This window comes from Plectropomus leopardus, chromosome 3, assembly GCF_026936395.1.
Source record: "Plectropomus leopardus strain MGB_pleo_1.0 chromosome 3, ASM2693639v1, whole genome shotgun sequence".
NCBI classification, from domain to species: Eukaryota; Metazoa; Chordata; class Actinopteri; order Perciformes; family Serranidae; genus Plectropomus; species Plectropomus leopardus.
The window spans coordinates 12,752,591-12,773,447 of NC_142178.1; the positions used below are offsets into that span (position 1 = coordinate 12,752,591).

Consider the following 20,857-nt stretch of genomic DNA (forward strand, 5'->3'; position numbering starts at 1 on the left):
AACAAGGTCAAGATCATTACAACCTTGCATCTGCCTCATTCTCATGAACACTGTATCTCAAGATGGCCTTGATGGAGTTTCCTCAAATTTGGCACAAATGTCCACTTAGACTCAAGAATGATTAGAATTTGGTGGTCAGAAGCCACGCCACTGTGACCTCACAAAAGATGTTTTTTTTACTGTAAGTCATGAATCCATTTGCTAATTATGGCAAAGTTTCACACAAATTGTTGATAGGAGATAATATTTTATTTGTAGTTTATATCCAAAAGGTCAGCTTCACTGTCACATCATAATGTTCTGCAAAAGCACTTTTCTGGCCACGACTCTGTATCATAACTCAGGAAAAGAATGGAAGATATTCCATGTTTTCACAATCAAGGATGTAAACTGGTGCCAAGTCAAGTCAACTTTGTTTATAAAGCACATTTCATACAATGTAAGCTCAGCGTGCTTCACACACAACAATTATGCACAAAAATAGATTGAAATAGGGTGTGAATGCATATTTAGATGCATATACTGAGAGGGAGAGAAAAGAAAAAACAGATAGTAATATTAATAAAAGAAATACAAATTGTTCAATCCCCTCCCACCCACCAACATAATGTACCTGTACATACATGCAGAGAGAGAGATAGGGGACAGAGAGAGGTGGAAAGAACAAGAGACAGAGAGATTAAAGCACTAGCTAACCATAGGCCTGAGGAAACAGGTTGGTCTTAAGCTTGCTTTTAAAAGACAGTACATTAGTTGTATGTCTTATATCATAGGGGAGTTTGTTCCAGAGACTAGAACCATAATAACCGAATGCAATGAAACTGTAAGTGCAACCTGACTGATACACAGTGGCATACAAGCGCTAGATGGAAATTCTAGTCATATAAAAAGAATTGAAGATGGAATATGTACACTGCACTCAAGCCAAACTATCTGCATGGTTTTGTTGCAAGAGTTTATTAAACAAGCAATGCAGTGCAACAGTGTATTTTCTTGTATAGGAACCCATTTTGCCTTGCATTTTGAGGCATGCTGTAAATCCCCCGGCTGTAGTGGTGCATTAGCACATCTGTTAGAACAATAGTGACTGCTAGGAGTCAACGCATAATCATTCAATTAGCTGGCTAACAGAGGTCTGTCCATCATAAGACCCTGGCACTGAACTTCACTGACTTATTTACTTAACAAATTATCACTAGAATGAACAGAGCTATTGTGGGCAGGGAAGTGGTGCAACACCTACTGGAACCATACTTTATGAGTAATGAACACAGTGCATGTTATATGCTCGTCACCTGAAAGTTTGCTCCACATTTTTGCATTTTTTGGATTGCATACACAGCTGAATCTAATCACACTTGCCTCAGCTCCAAAAAAATGCAAAAACTAAACTGATACGGTGGAAAAGATGGACGTATATGGGCACATAAAGCACTGATAATGATTGGTGATGACTAATATCATGCATGCTCTCGCCAACTGTCTGGCTTTCACCTTTTGCTTTTCTCAGCTTGTTCAACAACTGTCTGTATCACAGCAACACTCTCACATCATCTAGTTTACTTTTCCAGAGAGTGTGTTTCTCTTAGTTGCTGTAAATATCATAGCATAAGGTTCACAATAGTTTATAAATATGTATCTTCTCTAAAAATCTTTTTACAGCCAAGTGTTGAAATAGCAAAAACAGTGACAAACGATAGTTATGCTCAGTTCAAGACATACTGAGTTGGTGAAATAATGCACAAATATTTATAAGAGATTTAAAGCTGAGACCATATATTTCTCCTTCTCCATCTGGTGGGTCCTCTTAATATTCATTCATATCTCACAGGCCAGTCATCTGCTTCAATATATGCCCCATACTAAATGTTTGTGTGCACTTTATTCTGCACATATTTAATGTTATATTCTCCTCATGATCAAGAGGCTGGGACTAAAGGTGCATTTTCTATCATTTGGAGGCAGAGGAATGTTCATTGAAAAAATAACTGAATTTTAACTTGAAATCTAAGAGAGACAAAACATACTGTTAATTACAACAGAACATTTGGGATTACGTTTGTACTGAAGACTGCAAAACAGACTCTTCTCTGCCTCACTCACGCTTTTAACATTCACTCTTATCTTCTCTCCATTGAATTCAGGAACTCATAATATCCTGCTGGATGAGATGGCTATATTGACACTGACCCTCTTGTCACAGTTTCTGGCTGAATCCTCTTCTTCCTGTCTAATATTGCTTTCATTTTTACTGAACTGTGCACTGCCACAGACTGCTGTCAACTCATGATAATGATGTACAGTATGTGTGAAAATCTATGCATATTTTATGTGCGCAGTACGCATGAATGTGTATACACCAGGGATGGGAAACCACCATTATCACCTGCGATGGTGCAGCCTCTTGGCCCCCTGTGGTACATAACTCCTGGTGTGGACACAACATGCATGTTATCATTTGCATGTGTTTCCTTGCCTGTGTGTGTGTGTGTGTGTGCAGGCGTGTGTATAGAACTGCTGCACCAGCACTACCAGCCCACTCAGGCCAGATTGTATCATGGATTACATTAGCTGCTGTAGACGCCTTGCAGACAGCCTGCCAAGCAGAATTGTATTACATTGGTGAAGAGAATTTAGCAGAGAAGAGGTGCAGTGGATGGCTGGAAGGAGATGTATCATTGCACAGACATAAGTGTCATCCTTTTATTACTGTGTTTATGTCCTTGTGCATGCATAGTGTTCACACACTGGGACTAATTTAGCTGTTTCACAGTGTTATCTATATTTACACCTGTTGAGCACAAAGACTAAGTTATTAATTATAAGTAAGTTATGTAACTTGTCTTTGTAACTTACTGTATTTGCCCTTAAACAAGGTGAAGCTGTCAACAAGAATGCCTAGTTCCCAGCCCTCTGCACCAGAAATCGAAAAGATTCATCAGAACCATTTGAGTCATCCTTATGAGGGGGGAAGTAACAAAAATGTCATTTATAAAATGTAGGTGACAAAAATGCATATAAATTGAAAAACAGAACAGAGTGATAAACATTGTGGTGAAATGAAAGATGGAGTGATCAAGTTATCAAAGGATGAGATTCATTTAAAGCTTTGATTTGCTTTTGAACAGTCATGATATGACTGTCATCATACTATCTCACATTCATCAGTCACAAAAAAAAATTGCCATATAGCATTTAAAGAAAGTCACCTAAAAGGTGGACAAAAGAAAAAAAGGAAGTGATGAAAATGCTTCCGAATTAATAACAGAAGTGATGGTGATGAAATGTATGTGATTTGAAAAAACATAGGGGCAAAGATATATGTGAAATCTAAAAAAATATAGAAGCAAAAATGTATGAGTTGAAAAATAGAAGGTTAAAAGTGTGTGTTAAATGAAAAATAGAGGAGTAAATTTGTACTCATTAAAAAAGAGGGGCAAAAATGTAAATGAACTGGAAAAAAGGGGGATCAAATGTATGTATATATGAATAAAATGGAGGGGTAATAATGAATGTCAAATGAAAAATAGAGTGATAATTTATCAAGTGATTTGATAAATTTGTGTACCATCATCATTCACTACACCCAACAGACATTTATCATTTATAGCAAGCAATTTTTCTTATTTCCACCCAAAATGTCAATCATAAAAACACACCCACTGGCTATCTGATTGTATTTCTTGCTTCTTTCAACCAGCTCTACTTGTTGAAGCTCTCTGCTCATCCACCAGTTTTGGGGGATGGGCTGAACAAAGCTGCTGAAGGTGCTCATGGTGTGTGTTTTTGTTTTTGTAGAGCTCCAGATTGCTACTATTTAGCTGCATTTTGCAACCATGGATCACCAGTGCAACTTGTAAATGCTATAAATAATGGAGAGTTGTTTGTTTCCAGCTCACAGTGAAAACGTTTTCACATTAAAAGGTGCTGTGGTAACAGTTTTTTACTTCCTGCTTACAGCTAACAGTTGACTGGAAGTTAAAAGCAAAAACATCAACACCTCTGGCCTGACACAAGCTGGATGCTTCAGAATCGAAGCATGAGTGACCTGCTTTGAAACATTTCATTATACTAATACTTTATTGAGCTTTATTATAACAGTACTTTGTTTAACTTTATGATGACAGTAGCTATTTTATTCAATTTTATTGTAACAGTAGTTCATTTAATAAATCTGTATTTTAGTAGGTTGCAGTAGTTAAGATATTTTAAAATACCGATATATATAACTTGTAAGCGTTAAATCCTAGAAATGTTGCAACATTATTTTCACCAAGCCCCAGTGTCAACATTAGATGTCAGTTAAGTGTCAGGGATGATGAATGTGAACAAAATGATTGACCATGGAAGCTAAATCAGTCTTCAATCGCAGCGAAGCTACTACTATTTATAATGTAGCTAAACACATGGACTGACTGAATGCCTAGATTTGACAACGCAACACGGTGCCTTTAAGTCAAGAGGGAAAGTTCGACTGAGTGAGTGCAAAAATGATGAGTGCAAGACATGCAGTGCACACACACATTCTACACAGTGAGGAGTTAACCAGTGGCTCGAGTTCAACAGGAAGTGACATGTCTGCCAGGGGAAGCAGCTGTCCTTTAAACCCTTACATGGACCCATGCATGAACTCCAACCAGTCTAATAGAGACAGACAAACACACAATCTGGCGACAACGCCAAGATGGCTAAATGCAGTAATGAGTCACATAGAGACACAGATTATTTGTGCAGTTTCCAGAAAACACAAGTTGTGAGATTGTGTGTTTCTGTCAGTTAGGGTGAAATGGAGATGGGAGGGGAGGTGCTGAAGGAGACAAAACAAGTTCTGTCTCTAAAAGGACAGGCGTAGTCCACTAACCCCGTCCTCCGCCTCTCATTCCTGCTGACACACAGCTCCTCTCTGTCCGTTGGTGCTGAGGAAGCCACCCTCCTGTTTGTTTCAGAAACCCTATTGTTCATTGACCTGGTGCAAATATCCAGAGTGCAGCTGAGAGAGGGCATTTCTCTAATTTTGCTCCATATTCCTTTAATCCCTACTTATCCTCATCAATGTGCGAAAATGTGTACAAATGTGCAGGCGTGTGCACGCTACCCTTGCTGCCTGCAGGTCCTTTGGGAGTGTGTGAGAGACAGTGGTAATAATTACATTTCCGTTTTGTTCCCTCGTTGACTCACCCAGTTCTGCAGAAAAGCCTCATTTAACAAGCCCTCTGCTCTCCCTCTCACTTCACTCCGCTTTATTCGATTTTTGCTTCTTACCTCTATGTCCAAATGCGCTCTCTGCTTTTTGTTGCACTAATGCTGCACAGTGGGTGTCAATGTGCTTTCTGTGTAGGTACAGTGTAGGTGTGTGTAGGTCAGATTGGTGCTCAGAGTAGATATAGATGTGGGCGGATCAGGGAAGCAAGATTTTTACTTTTGAACCTTCTGGGGGTGTAGCGGCTCTTCACAGTAAAAGACAAAATCCACCCTTAACACTGTTAACAGCTACTGGCTGATGGTTGGCAGCCAGCAGCAATCTACCTTTCTCTGTTTATTTTAGTACTGCTTTTGATGCATTATTATTGCTGTAGATGACTGGCCAAATCTAGAAAGTGTAACATCAGAAAGACATATTAACAGTGCTGCTACATTGGAAAAAAACATGCTTATGTGAAACTTAATTGGTAACTTTTAGTGTCTGCAGACATACAGGGAGAAATCTTAGAAAGAGAGGATACCAGAATGCACTGCAACTTGTTTTGTCTTTTCCTGGTCTGCTCATGAATTGCATACAGAAGGACAGGTCAATCTCTGTTCTTTTCCAGGTTTTTCAAATAGAAACGCCCACTCAGCAGTTGTTTGGATTTTTTGAAGTGGAGTGATATGAGGATACTTTAACATAGTCAGTGTAATATTTTCACTACTTTACCTTGCCAGCAGACAGACTTTTTCCATGAGGAACTGAAGCAGTTCTATCCCCTTCTATGAAGCCGCAGACTCCAGACAAAACCAGACTCCTTTGACAAAAACGGCATTTTAACTCACAGAACATGAGAGTTGGTGATCTGCTGCTGCCTGGATCAATTAGCTTGTTGGTGTTATGATGTGACTTTCAGATCCTCATGTGGCATCCAGAGCAGTACATTGCTTAGCTTGTGTGCCGTTTGAAATTTAGAATTCATATTGGTTAAAATAATATAGCTAATTTGGAAGAACAGCAACACATAATTCTCAAATCAGGTTTGGCTCAGTCAGAGAGACGCACAGAAGGACTAGGGGGTGCATGCGTTGCAACGTCACCATGCAGCACCCTACATCACCCATAAGCACTTGAAATGTGTGTGTATATATATATATATATTGTTGCTTCCTACTGGCAATTTTTTATGTACTCAGATTTGAACATTCAAAGTGCATATGTTTGATAATAATAATAATAATAATAATAATAATGGCCCCACTCTTAAAATTGTGCATGGCATCATTCTCTGTGCACAATTATTTTTTTATCTGGAGGAACTTGCAGCATTACGCTGTAAATCCTTTTTGTTGTTAAACAGTATTCTGGGAAATGTAGGATGAATTGTAGATGAACTGAAGAAGATTATTCCACAGCACTTTGTAACACAGGCATCACACAAGCTAAGTAAGGTGTTACAACACATCCTGTGTAAAACATCCTGTGCAGCAACACTGTAGTTGCATATGTTGATGCTGCTACGTATATTTTGGTCTGTGTGTGTGTGTGCATATCTGTATGTTGCTCTGTGCTGCTATGTTGGACTAGATCTGAAGAGAAGTATCCCTCTGGGACAAAATAAATCTAAAGCTAATGTTTCTCCACACCTTCAACCCTTGTATCTCTTTTCACTTATCTCACTCTAACTTTATGGTGTCATACTTTTTAATGCTATTTTAGGTGCTCACTGTAGGCAGAGTCGAGTGTCAGATTTTAACCAATGGTGTAGCACATCCTCCTTCCTACCACTTCTTCCTGTTGAGCTAATCATTTTGATTCGAGACAATAAATTAGTGAAATGTCAAAGTTTGCCCGCTATATTGTTAAAGTCTGCAGTTCTTCAAATTCCTGATCAGCACATTGTTTTATTATTTGTATGCAGATCCACAGAGTCAGTTTGAGGTCATCCCTCTTTATCACTTCTCATTCAGCCACCCATTCAAACAAAAATATTTTACCGTCTATTACTGTTGGCTCCCTGAATCAGAGGAAGACTTGCTGGAAGGCAGAGTTGGGGTTGGATCAAGGTTTCCGTCTGGGGTTTGGATGCAGCCCGCGGGTTGCCAATTGATGATTGCTGCCCGATGATCTGAATGCCGTTGACTGGCTGCCACTGCTTCCACTCTTCAGCCTTTACTGACAGTCATTTCCATATCTTTGTAGTATCTGAGTCATCGTGCAGGAAAGCCAACCACTTCTTGCCAACAGAAAACTTACTTAAAATATTGCCATTACATTTTTCCTCATGATTCAGAGTAAAGATGGAACAGCTGACAGCACTTGAGTTGGAACCAGTGCCAGCACTTTCCCATTTCAGGGAGTTGGCCATTGGCAGAGCAGCAGTGTGTCCTGTCTTAATGTGGCGAGCTTCCTTGATCTCACCGTGTGCTTCTAATGAAGGTACAATCCATCAGAGCAGTACTGTAATTATAATAAAGATGTTATAATTAAACAAAACAATTGCAATACATATTTACCCGATAACAGTTCATTATCAACGTTATATTTCCATTTTTAAAAAAAATGAATCAGTGTTGTTGAGATGATCCTTTCTCTCAGCTTGCTACTAAGTAGCACGTACACACCAAAACTCATGTGTATGTCTTACTGGATGCATACTGGTCGCTCCACTTCTTTTACGCTGATGTAATATTATATTACAAGGCAAACAGTCTTGCTGCTCAACATATGTCAGAGCAGCTTTTAATTATTGGGCTCTTAAAGTAACACTGAGAGGGTGGAGAGCGAGTCTGGTAGTTTAAGTTTTATAGACTGTGTTTACACAGGGAGGTGAAGAACAAACATAGCTGGCCTCATTTTCGAGGTAGGGTCGTCTGGTGTCAGACGAAGACAAGGCTTCATGTGTTCGCGTGTGTGTTTTTGAATTATGTAAACTCCTAAAGAATGCAGGAATAACTGCAATTTATTGGCTTGGTTATAACTGTGCAAAAACGACCAGGCTGTTGTCATATCTGCACAGATACACCTATAACACCTTGTACAGTGAAGGAACCAAGATCCTAAAGCAGAGAGTAAACCATGTAAAACTCACTCCTCGAAGATCAGACTGGCTCTGATTGTACACACACAAAAAAATGCCTTCACGCCAGCCGTGGGTGAGGAATTATATTTTCAGGTTGCCCATCTGTCCATACGTCTGTCCCATTATTGTGAACGTGACGTCAGTGACTCCTTGAGGGAATGTCTTTAATTTTGGCACAAACGTGCACTTGGACTCAGAGATAAACTGATTACAGTGTGGTGGCCAAAGGTCAGAAGTCACTGTGACCTTTCGTCTGTCGTCCCCTAATGCAGAGGTTCTTGCATTTTGGCTGCAACATTGTCTTTTAATTTCCTGTAAAACCTTTTTTTCCCCCAACAAAATTAACTCAGATCCTTTTCAGTATTTTTTATCCAGTATTTGCAGTATTGGAACACTACCATCACTTACCTAAAATAAACATGAACACATTTTTCTGTAACATAGAAATTAAGAAATGTTTGAGAAAATGTGAAGAAGAAACACTTGGGCCATGAAAATATCATCCCACACTGACAGTCAAAGATTTGACTATTTGATAATTCTTACCATTCCTAATGACGTACAGTACGTCGCCATCAAATTGAGACTCGCACATACAGTGTTGCTTCTTCCTTCAGAGCTCATAGAATAGCTGAACTTTGTTGCTGTGTGATTTCTGCAGGCAGACTCCCAGAAGTCATGTCATTGGTATTCCTAGTCTGTTGTCCCTGCCCTGTCACGACTCCTTCTTCTAAGCATGTTGCTGCACACTGTCTTCACGCCATTTTAACATACGGCACTGCCTTTTCATCATTCACTTTTTTCCTTCTGTTTTTCTTTCTTTCTTTCTTTCGTTTCTTTTTCCAAAACAAAAATTGACAGAAGTGCAGTTTTATTGTCTACTGGGCAAAACAATTGTTTTTTCTTTCTTCTTTCAGCCGACAAGAGAGACCCAGACTCAATAGTTGGCTCCAGTAGGCTATTTATGCTGGTGCAGCACTTAACTGCTTATCCTAAGCAGTTTGAGTCTGCATCGTAATGAGCCCTCTAGGTGGTGGAACAGCTCAGGGAAACAGACAATGAAGTCTGTCTTATGGTCCTGATATGTGCAACATGTGTTAGAAAGAAACAGAAACTCTTGTTTTCTCATCAAAAAGGAGTAAAACTTGAATGTGGTTTGCAGTACATGTACAGTAAATCTCTCGAGGAGCAGATTTCATAAGGCAGTGAAATTATTTGCTGATTAGCCATCATAAGTTCAGAAAGCTCAGTAAAGCTTGGCTCTATCTGGAATTTGATGACACAAAGCTGATAACAAAATAATAAGCTGTCATAAAATAGCATATGTAATGTTGGGTGGGTGTTTAGCTTCTTTTTTTGGGTTAATTTTAGTCGGAGCATAAACAGAGTCCAAGTTGTTGTTTTTTTTTTCTTTTTTGTAGAAACAGCACTGTGTTTTACTTGTACTGCTCTTTAAATGTGAGCCAAGATAGTTGTGAAGACTTGTATCTAAGCAACTGTGTTATGGCCCAAACACACACCCCTGCTCCCTTAGTCCTAGTGTTTGTGCATGTGTGTCTATTTGCATATGCATCTAAACTCACTTGTCCACAGAGAAATTGAATCATTATGACCTTTAATTCATAAAACTGACAACAGTGCAAATACAAGTTTTTAATTTGACAAAGATAGTTTGAACTTTATCCAGGAGCTGTCAGTACCACAGTTAACTTTGACTGCAAGGACTGTGTCTCTGCAGTACAGCTGAAAAGAATTAGGACTACACAAACATCTTGTTGGTTTATGTGCCATACAGTTATATGGAAGGAAAAGCTCCGAACCAGCCAAGCTGAATTAGACAGTCTAGGATGCTCCCTACTGGTCATGACTGAAAGTACAGTATGCATTCAACCCCGAGAGATTCTTTACTTAATGGTTAATTGTCTGTTGTTAGTAAACACAATCACCTGCTCAGAGGAAACGTAAAATTGAGCTCATGCATGCATTTCGCAACCCACACCATCAGGTTGTACTGATAGAGACATAGTTTTCTTTTTTTAGCTTTTATATTATATTATATTTCCTTGTAAGTTCCAGTTTCAGTAAAAAAAATATGATAAACAATTAATAATAATATATATATATATATATATATATATATATATATATATATATATATATATATATATATATATATATATATTCCTTTTTTTTGCAGACATTATCCTAGAATGGCCAGCATATTATCATGTAATATGATGTATATATTTTTTGAGATTGTGCTGTTTGACATTACCTGTATAATCACTGGAGATACAGAGAGTCCACTCTTTCTGGACAGGGTGAGTAAGTTAAATAATTAAAACTTTATATTCAGACATATGACATCACTTCAAGCTGTCATTATTGAATTGTATTACACAGTCTCATAAACAAGCACAAGCCACTAAACAGTGCCCCTTTGTAGGTCTGTTTGTAGGTTGTTTTAGAAATGTCATTTGGATGCTGTGACTTTGCATACATACGGCTCAGTGAATGATATATTCAAAACAGGACCTTCACAGTGCAAGGGTTGAAAGTTGAATTAGAAAGAAGGTGATGCAAAGGTTAAGTAAAAGTGCATGTTACATGGAACTGCACATTTCTGTAACGTCAATACAACAAATTCTGTGTAAATTGTCTTTGTATATGAATATCAGCCAGGGTATCAGCCACACTGAACACAGGGTGAACACAAAACAAATCTACTGGACTGCGGCTGCAGATCATAACAAGACACTGAGCGGTCGAAAGGTGACATTAAAGGGACATTTCACTCCAAAAGCAAAGCCACATATTTCCCTCTTACCTGTAGTGCTGTTGATCAATCTGCAGAGTGATGTCTGCCTACTCTTCAATATAATGGAACCAGATGTTACTCAGCTTGTGGTGCTCAAAGGCCCAAAAAAACATTTGAAAAACTCAACCTTTCCTTTCAGAAATCATGGCCCCAGTTACTCAAGATCCACAGGGCTTGTTGTGAGCAGTTTCATGTAGGAACTATTTTTTTGTCTAACGAATTACTCCTGGCAACTGCATCACCTCACAGAAGGAAGCTGCTAGCTCAGCAAGCACCACTGAGTTAGTTTATGTTGCAGCTCAGCTGAGGAGGACTCCATTAATGTTTACATCAGGAGTACAAGCCTCTCATCCATGTTTAGATGCATGCAAATTTTGTGCAGTGATATGGTTGGCAGGTATAGATTGGTTAAACCAGGTGAACTGCCCTTTTAAGATTTAATGAATATTCATGAATTCACTGTGCAGTTATCCGTTACCACTTTTTTCTGTTCTACAGGTGTTCAGCCACAGATAAATCACCCCACGTGCATTTTATCTGTCTAGTTAGAGTTGACACTAAACATAATTCTTCTGGTGCACGACCTGGTGTATATAAGCAGCCAGCTGGTTTTTCAGGGATACATCAACATCTACCGCATTACAGCCACTACTCCAGTGAACAGACAGACAATTAGGGACCATTTGCTATGCCATCAGGACCATAAAACAGACAAAATGTGAAAACCCTTATTGAGCTCTCTTATTAAATTTATTCCTATTCCATTTGTGGCAGAATAGAACACGATGGGAATGTGGGATGCGCATCAGAGGTTCAACTTCTATCTGAACATCTAAAAATTTAGAGAAAAACCCAGTCCTATGTTTTCAGGCTTCCTTTTCTGTTGTACAGTAGGGTGCATCCATATGAGAATGCAGTAAGGTGTAAAGACAGTATACAGTGAGTCGTTCTTTGTTGCCTGGCTTTACACTTTCCTGTTGGATTTCTGAGCAGGCAGAGCTGAAACTCGCTCGATACCTTCCCACACTTTGATTTGTTTCTATAAACTGCTGTCCGTCTCTCTTCTTTCTTTCAGCCTGTGTGAGTGTGTGCACTCCACAGCGGCTCACTCTGTCGCACGTCAAACTTCACACCTTGCTAACATCGATTAACACCCAAATCCCCCTCTACAGGTGCTGAGAATAAAAGCAAACAATGGGCAGGGATTTGCTTTTGGCTCATTAGATAGCCATTTGATTCTATTTGTGCAACAACACAGAGAATGAACTGAAGCCACTTTGTCATGGAGGCTTTGACCAATGGCTCAAATTATACAAAAACATCATAATCCTTTGAAAAGGAGAATCAGACTGCATTTGTCGGTTTTATGGCTCAATGTTCTCTTTGGCTTTTGCAGCAGCTGCTTTGTTAACTCAGAGGTGGCAGTCCCTTATTGATTTTGTAATTCGTCCCTCTTAATCCTATCAATACTGTGTCTTTTTCAGCTAAGACCGGCTCTCTCTCCTGCAGTCTTAACATACTGGCTCAGTGCCTTCCCTCTCCAGGTCAAAGGTCATTTAGCATCTTCGCCAATCAGGCCACCATTGTAGTATGACTGACAGGGCCACATGCAGAGACTTCTGGGGTCTCCTGGGGCCAAGATTTAGCCAGGCAAGGCAGGCAACCACACTACCCCATTGGGGATGCCTTGTGTGTAGATAGGCATGTGTGTGTACGTCTGAGTGTGTGCAGGGATGTGTTTAAGCGTGTTTGCACTGTACTGTAGCTCAGGCCTGGCAGTGCTCCAGTGCTCCGAGCTAATGGAGTGCTAATGTCCCCAGTGTGCCCTTGTTTACTGAACAGCTAAATACAGGAGGAGGAGAAGGGAGCCTTTGCAGACTGAAGCATGACACAGCCTGCAATTTTGAATCACTGTTCTCATAACACTTCCTGCATTTGCTCCCTTTATGGCTCCGGGCCATAAGCATTCCTCATAGGCTGTGACTCGCTGTTTGATCTTGGACACCTGCAATATTTTCTATTGATGTTCACCTTTTTTTTTATTTCCTTGTGGCCTTTTTACAGAAAATGATGTAGCTTCACCGATGTTATACTGACGACACCCAACTGTATCTCCTGCTGTGATCCATGCAGTGTTAACTCGCTTTTAAACTGCACTGAATCTAAAATCCTGGATGGCGAAAAACTTCCTTCATGCTGAACAAGAATAAAATTGACAACTGCAATCACAATCAAAGCCCTCGGGCGTCTGTGATTAAATCTAAAGTACCATGTAAACAAAATCTTAGCATTATCTTTGATTCTGGTGTAAAAATTGATAAACTAATTAACTCAGTTATCAGCATTAGCTTGTTTCAGTCTTGGATCACTTGCAAAAGTAAAATAATTTCTACCGGTTACACATTTTGAGACTACAGTTCTTGCTTTTGTTTCCTTTTTCCTAGATGACTACAGTTCTCTATCTGTATGAATCAGTCAGTCAGCCCTTTCTCGCCTGCAGCTTTTTCAATATGCTGCACTAAGACTCCTCGCTGGTACCAGTAAGAGACCATAGCTCCCCTGTACTGGCCTCTCTTCGCTGGTTACCAGTGAAGTGCAGAATTGATTTTTAAGATTTTGTTATTTGTTTTTGAAGAACAGCATGGACTGGCACCAGGAAACATCTCTGGACTGCTCATCCCTGCTCATGGATGTATAGAGAGAACTGAATACAGGGTTGGAGGCAGGCCTGCATTCTTTCCCAGGAAAGTTGCTCAGTGTCGCATGAAGCCAAAAAAAAACCAACTTTATTTCTGCAGTAAGAAAGTACCTGGGTCCTAAACATTGAGGAGCCGTTAGAGCAAGTTTACTAGAGGTTTTCTCTGCCCACGATGGCTTTTTTCAATTTAGCCTTTTATTACGTTCAGCTGGGATAAAAGTATTTAATTGTGCAGCTCTTCTAGACTTCTAGACTCTCAATGTATTATTGGAACAAATGGATCAAAGTCTGATAGTAAAACAAGTCATTTCTGGAAGGTTATGGCGCTCAAAAAATGTATCCACTGATCTCTAGACATATTTTTTCACAATGTTAGTCTATGGGAAAAAAGTCTTTTTGGGCCCCATGGCATCACATGATGGAGCTGGATGTTGTAATTCCATGTTTGGCCAATATGTCAATTGGCTTCGAAGCCCAGCGCTGTTCCTGGGGGCTTGCTTCCGACCTTCTCAGATCTGGTGACCAATTACTGCTCACCTTCCAGTTAAAAAAATAGGAATGGGACCGAGCACTTTCAGCTGTTGGCCGTAAATTGTGGAGTTGTTTACCGCTAACAGTCTTTTCCAGCTTTACCTGTTAAACCTGTCTAAAGACCCATCAACTTTCTTTTGTCTTTTAACTATCATCATGAAGACAAGCCTGGCCACGCTCTGGTTTCTATTTGTTTGTATTTTGTTCAATTTTTTTGTTTTTGGGATGCTGTTTGTGTTATGATTTTTTCAAGATATTCTTTGCTTTTATTAATTTATGCTGTTATTTATGACTGTGTTTTTATTTTCATTAATTTTTTCACTTAGCCAATTCAGTTCTTCAGGTGTTAGTGCAGGAACTAGCAGCTCAGTTTGTTTCTGACATGCTCTGAATAGGGAAAAACACTAAGACCATTGTGCTTTACGTCATTTAGTGATACTCAGTGTTGCAAATGAAAACAGTACTTTTACAGTCACTAATTCTCTACATACACAAAACTTTTATGGAGTTCATCTACGTCTCTATAGACAAATAATCTCCCCCTATTCTTTTTCTCTCCATCAGTGGGTGAAGGCAAAAATCTGATCCCCATGGACCCAAACGGCCTGTCTGATCCATATGTGAAGCTCAAGCTAATACCAGACCCCAAAAATGAGACCAAGCAGAAGACCAAAACCATCCGCTCCAACCTCAACCCCAAATGGAACGAGACCTTTAATTTGTGAGTAAATGACACATTGTCACCTCTGTCCCTAACAGCGGCTATGCCACACTTTTGGATATGTTGAAATGTTACATTATCAATTTTTTTAGTGTCAGCAGTAGCTACATTAAAAAAAATACTGCATCTTCTAATGCTTATTCTTATACTTTTAGTACTGCTGACACTGGTATGGCTGCTGTTAAAATGTGTTTTATTTATTTTAATTCTTTTTTTCCATAAATTATTGAAATTAAATTATTTAGTGTTTTTAAGTCATTAATCATGTTATTAGCACTACACAACTACTACCACTATACTATTATCACTGCTATTACTATCACTACAAATATATAACAAACATAAAACTATATAACATATAACAATAAAGTGCAATGCTTTACAATCACCTGATGTCTGAATGTAAAAAATGTGCATCTGTGTGTTGTACAGCAAGCTGAAGCCTTCAGATAAGGACCGCAGGCTGTCAGTGGAGGTGTGGGACTGGGACCGGACCACTAGGAACGACTTCATGGGGGCTCTTTCCTTCGGCGTGTCAGAGCTCATGAAGGCCCCAGTCTGTGGCTGGTAATGCTCACTTCCATGTTGTTATTCACCCTGACGTATTGTTTGAAAGTTTCCAGTTTGAGGCCCGGCAGCTATTAAGCTCACTCACTCTTCCTCGTTATGATATATGTTATTGGACACTTAAAGGCTTCATTAAAGTTTAAATATTTAAAAAACCCTAAATAACTGTTTCATATTCAACGTTGTTTTTATTCCAAAAGTGCTAAGGTGCACAAAGGTGCAAAAGTATCAACAGTAGGTCGAGTTTGGGCAATAACTTCTTCTGTATTGATTGATGGCCACCTCGAGCCAAAACAAGTGTAAATTTGTCTACTCCGATATTTGTGTCATGCTGATTTTAAACCCAGCAGAGGCAAATAGGCTTTTGGTTCCAGACATTATCCAGACCCAGTTAGTCTAAATCAGTGGAAAAGTAGAATACTAGAATAGAAGAAGGGAAGACGGTTGAATAAAACTGTTCTCACAAAGATTGTCTGTCTCCCTCCACCTACCCGTCCTTCTCTTACAGGTATAAGTTACTGTGCCAGGAGGAGGGGGAGTACTATAATGTTCCCATCTCAGAGGAGGATGACGGGAATGAGGAACTGAGGCAAAAATTTGAGGTGAGGACTGTGCTCAAATAATCACTATTATCACTTTTTGTCTCTCTTTCTGTTTGTTGACTTGAACTATTGACTTGAGTTCTTGTTTAGTCTTTGCAACATCAAAGTGTGTCAACCATTGGCTTTCATCGAGAGTTTTTTCGTCTGGATATGTAAAAACTACCGAGGACTTGATATTTACATTGATAAACCTGACTCATTGTTGATGTGGTAATTCTGTATTTGGCACAGTCCTGCCTGGCTGTGTGACTAAGGCAGCCGTTAAAGGCGGACGACATCTTTCCGAAATCACTTTAACCTTGTTAATCCCATTCAGCCTTTTCCTTAATTCACTGTAAATGGGTGAGTATGAGTGTGTTCATGGCTGGCTTCAGCCACTTAAAAACGAGCATGTGTATTAGAATTTGGAGATGATGGTCACATGCTCTCCTCTGCTACAGCTAATAAATTAATAATCACAGTGTGACAGCTGCAGCTTTCAGAGACCTCAGCAGCTCGTGGTCTTTTTGCACTCTGAGAATTCACTCCTGCAGTGAACGTGTGAGTTGTGTGTTTGTCGACGATTGTTAGCATTTTGTTCCTCCATCAAAGAGATTCCAGCCTGGAGTTGAATCAAAGCTGCCCAACAACAGCCACTAATGTCTTTTTTTTCAGTAAGAGCTGTCTTTTAATCTACAGAGCCACTTTGTTTGACAAAAACCTTATAATTTATTTACAGTGAAGTCCAAGATGTTTTGATGAAATATTTTTCATGACTTTTTGTATCATTATTTAGTAATGATCAGGCAAACTGGCTTCTGTTTCAGATGTGTTGAGATTGAAAACATGAAATTCAATTGGACTTTTTAACATAAAGAATTTCTTATTTTACACATTTCCAATTCCTAATATTACAAGCTGTAGAATTAAAATTCTGTCTTAAAATTGTATAAAAAAAAATAGGCTCCTTGGATATACTGTACCATTTTTTTTAGTGCTTTTAATCCTTAATTTGCATGGCTTATAATTATAAATATTTAAAATGATAAATTTTAAGTTGTCTTTTGACAACAAACTATCTCTTAATGCACTGTAATCAGTGTCAGCGATATTGCTTTATTCTGAACATTTGTAAAAAAAAAACTTTAACAGACAAATGCATTACTTTTTGTATTTTAGAAAATAAATTTAAACTTGTTTTTTATAATCATTGAACTATGATCAATTCTTCTCCCTCTATTAATATAAAGTTTTCCATTTTAATTACATAATATACAGAGAGGATCCAACATCAGTTACAGGAAATTATTTTCTCATTCAAAGTATTATAATGTTGAATTATGTTTATCGGCATAGTAACAAATCTCAAATAATGAAGTTAAAAAGTGACTTTTATAAACAGTATTGGAGTGTCAAAAATCAAAAGTATATCATGCATTTTCGCCTCTTAAATGCCACCTAAACACACATATACACACTCACACATTGTCCGAGACCCTTTTCAGCGGAGGCGATTGATGAGACACTGTTGCCTTTCCCTCCATCCAATTTCAGGCCTGCTCAGAGTGAAGCAGCTCTCTTTGTGGTCCTCTGATTGTCCTCTCAGCGGGATCCAAGGTCTCTGAAAGAGACTTTTTAAAGTTATTTTTTCGACATTTCTGCCACATATATATATATATACACATTTGTGAGTAAAATTATTTGGATGATTACGGCGTTAGAATTGTCTCATCATGTCCTGTTAATTATCGTCTTGCACTTTTATAGACTAACTTTGGCACCACTGACACTGCACTGTGAATTTTTTAAAGCTGTGTACAGGTTTTAATTACGTATGAATGTTAATACGTGTAAGAAAAAAGAAATGAATGAACTGATAATGAAGCCACTGATGACATGGTAATGGTCATTTTGGACATTCATGCAGAGAAGAGTCTGACCTCATTTGGTTAGTCATAGCAACAGGTCCACAAGTACATAATGTTCACCACAATGCATGATGCATCACGGTCAAGTGTTGGTGCTTTGTGTGTCAGGGATCAACAGCTGGTCCTTCACGCTGCCCACACACACACACACAAGCTTGCACTTAGTGTACACTCACACTCTATACTGATAGCAGATACTCTCAGGCTTGTTCTAGTTTGTTTTCTAAAGAAATTCTACAGTATTTTATACAGCATGCAGCATTCTCCAGTGTGCAGTCTAGGGCTTTAACATATGATTACTTTCATCAGAGATTAATCTGCCCATCATTACCTTGATAATTCACTTGTTTTATCAATGAAATGCCGCAAAATAGTGAAATATGCCCTGTGTAATTTCCCAGTGCCAAAAGGTGACATCTTCAAATGATGTTTCAGTTGATCAGCAGTTAAAAAATTAAAGACTATTCAGTTAATGATCATGTATGACGGCAAAATAATCAAATTCTCAATGTTGGTAGAAGAATTAAACCAGCAAATGTGTGGTTTCTTTGTTTAAAAAAGACCAAAATAATAATTCAGTGATCCAAATAGCTGCAAATACATTTTTTATGAAGCTCCAGTAATACATTAAACGATAAATTGTTGCAAATCTTTAGTCATTCTGTGATATGATACAATACGATAGGATAGGATATAAGATATACGATGCAGTACAATACGATACCATACAATATAGCATACAATATGATGCACTGCAATATACAAAACAATACTGTTTGATTCAATTCAATATATCATACAATATGATGAAATCCGATACGATATGACACAACATGACGCAAAATGATACGACATAGCATACGATATGATATAGGATATGACATGACACGATAATACGATGCGATACAATATGATACAACATGATATGATATGGTACAATATGATATGATAATTCAGCTACTTCTGCTTGGTATAACATGCAACACTACAAAGGTAGTGTTTTTATTTTTCATCTATTTTTTTCAGTTCTTTCAGTCCCCAGGTGTCAAAATGGTTTTTTTAATCCACTTGATTTTATTGTATCTTTTATGGACTCTTTGGCCTCGACAATTTGCCAAGTTCTCTCTCCTTTTTTCTCTTCATAAACCCCTCTGTGGTTCTCTCCCTTTTTCTCCCCTAGCTTCCTGCTCCCTCCTGTGTGCTTGGTGAGACTTATACTGTACAAATGCTTCTTCATCCTGTGTCACACTGTCATATTTAATGCAAGAGTTTCTCTCTTCCTCTCTCCCCTTCTTGCCCCCCTGCTCTCAGGATTGCCAAATTAACTTTAGTCTAAAGGTAGCCCCCTCTCCTTTCCTCTCCTCTCCTCTCCTCTCCTCTCCTTTCCTCTCCTCTCCTCTCCTCTCCTCTCCTCTCCTCTCCCTCCTCCTTTTCCTGCTCTTCCCTCTCCTCCTCCTCCTTTTCCTCCTCGTCCTCTTTGGTCTTGTCTTATTGTGGTGAAATGTTCCTTCACCTCTCCTCATGTCTGATCATTTGTATGTGGTTCCAAGCTGCTGCAAATAGATCCAATTTACTAACAATTTGTCCTGGGTTGGGTTTTTCTTAAAAGTAAGTAACACAAATTTTGATTGCTTCTTCAAGTTTTACTCACAAGAACTTTTAGCATTTCATCAATTGACTTAAAAAAGGTGATTTGTATGTAAAGTGAGACAGCATTAGCTCCTCTCCGTCTCCCCTGCGTCTTGTTCCTCCGAGTTTGTCAGAGGATTGTTAGTAAATCCTGACGCTGTGCTGCTCGCAGGCCATGGCTATACATTTATCCACGTGTCTCTTTGTGTTCTGTACGTGTCTTGTCTGTGTAAATCACTCTGTCTCTCCACACTGTGAGTGCTTACATCATCGCCACTGCAGGACTAACCATTTCTCTGATCTTAGAAATTGGTTAAGCTTCACTTGCCTTGTTTTTCTTTTCCTTAACATAAACATCTCATGCAGTCTTAGATCAGACTTCACATTTAAACTTACTGGAATTATGGACAACAGAAATATTCCTCTCTGGGAAAATGATGATGAGGTTTGATGAAGAGAAACAAAACCAACTGTGACCACTAGATGTCAGCATTCAACTGACTTGTTGTCAGACCAAAGAGCAACTGATTTCCTGTGTGTGTCTGTGTGTGTGTGTGTGTGTGTGTGTGTGTGTGTGTGTGTGTGTGTGTGTGTGTGTGTGTGTGTGTCTTTCATCAGTGTGTTTTCAAGGTAACAGATTTTTTTCCCCACCCTCAAATTGTCACCTTGCTTCTTCTTCATACTGGAAGATTTGATTTCCTCACCTCTGGCATTTGTACACTTTGTTTTTACATGGCAGTCAATTAAATTTCCACTCAGTTATGATACTTTTGATCTTTAGATTTTAGTTTTTAGCCGCAAACTAAAAAAAATACAGATTTCTGCATACCTCTCTAAATAAATTTTAGTCAAGGTAACATGAGGGCAGGAATTGTTGTGACATTAAAAACTGAAACAGAGGCCAGCCAAGATTAAATGAAAGTAACTGATAGACGCAATACTGGTCCTACTACATTTGGCACCCAAGGCAAGCTTCCCTTGGGCATCCCTCCACAAATGTTGTTGTTGTTATTATTATTATTGTTATTATTTATTACTTTTATACAAGAACTAAGGCTAATGAGAAATGGACATGAATAAACTGTTAGGTTAAACTGACAACAAACAGTTAAAAATA

The 20,857-nt window shown here is 38.7% G+C and overlaps 1 protein-coding gene across 3 annotated transcripts in view; it reads left to right on the top strand.

The window, feature by feature from the left end:
• prkcaa (protein kinase C, alpha, a) overlaps positions 1-20,857 on the top strand; it is a 192,285-nt gene that overhangs the window by 105,853 nt on the left and 65,575 nt on the right. For 2 of the 3 annotated variants that reach the window (XM_088075653.1, XM_042484741.2), the window contains exons 6-8: positions 14,879-15,035; positions 15,468-15,602; positions 16,111-16,204. In XM_088075653.1, the coding sequence (XP_087931779.1) occupies positions 14,879-15,035; positions 15,468-15,602; positions 16,111-16,204 (386 nt within the window). Of the gene's footprint in view, positions 1-14,878; positions 15,036-15,467; positions 15,603-16,110; positions 16,205-19,422; positions 19,450-20,857 lie in introns of all 3 variants that reach the window. The other variant, XM_088075654.1, reaches the window with a different exon arrangement.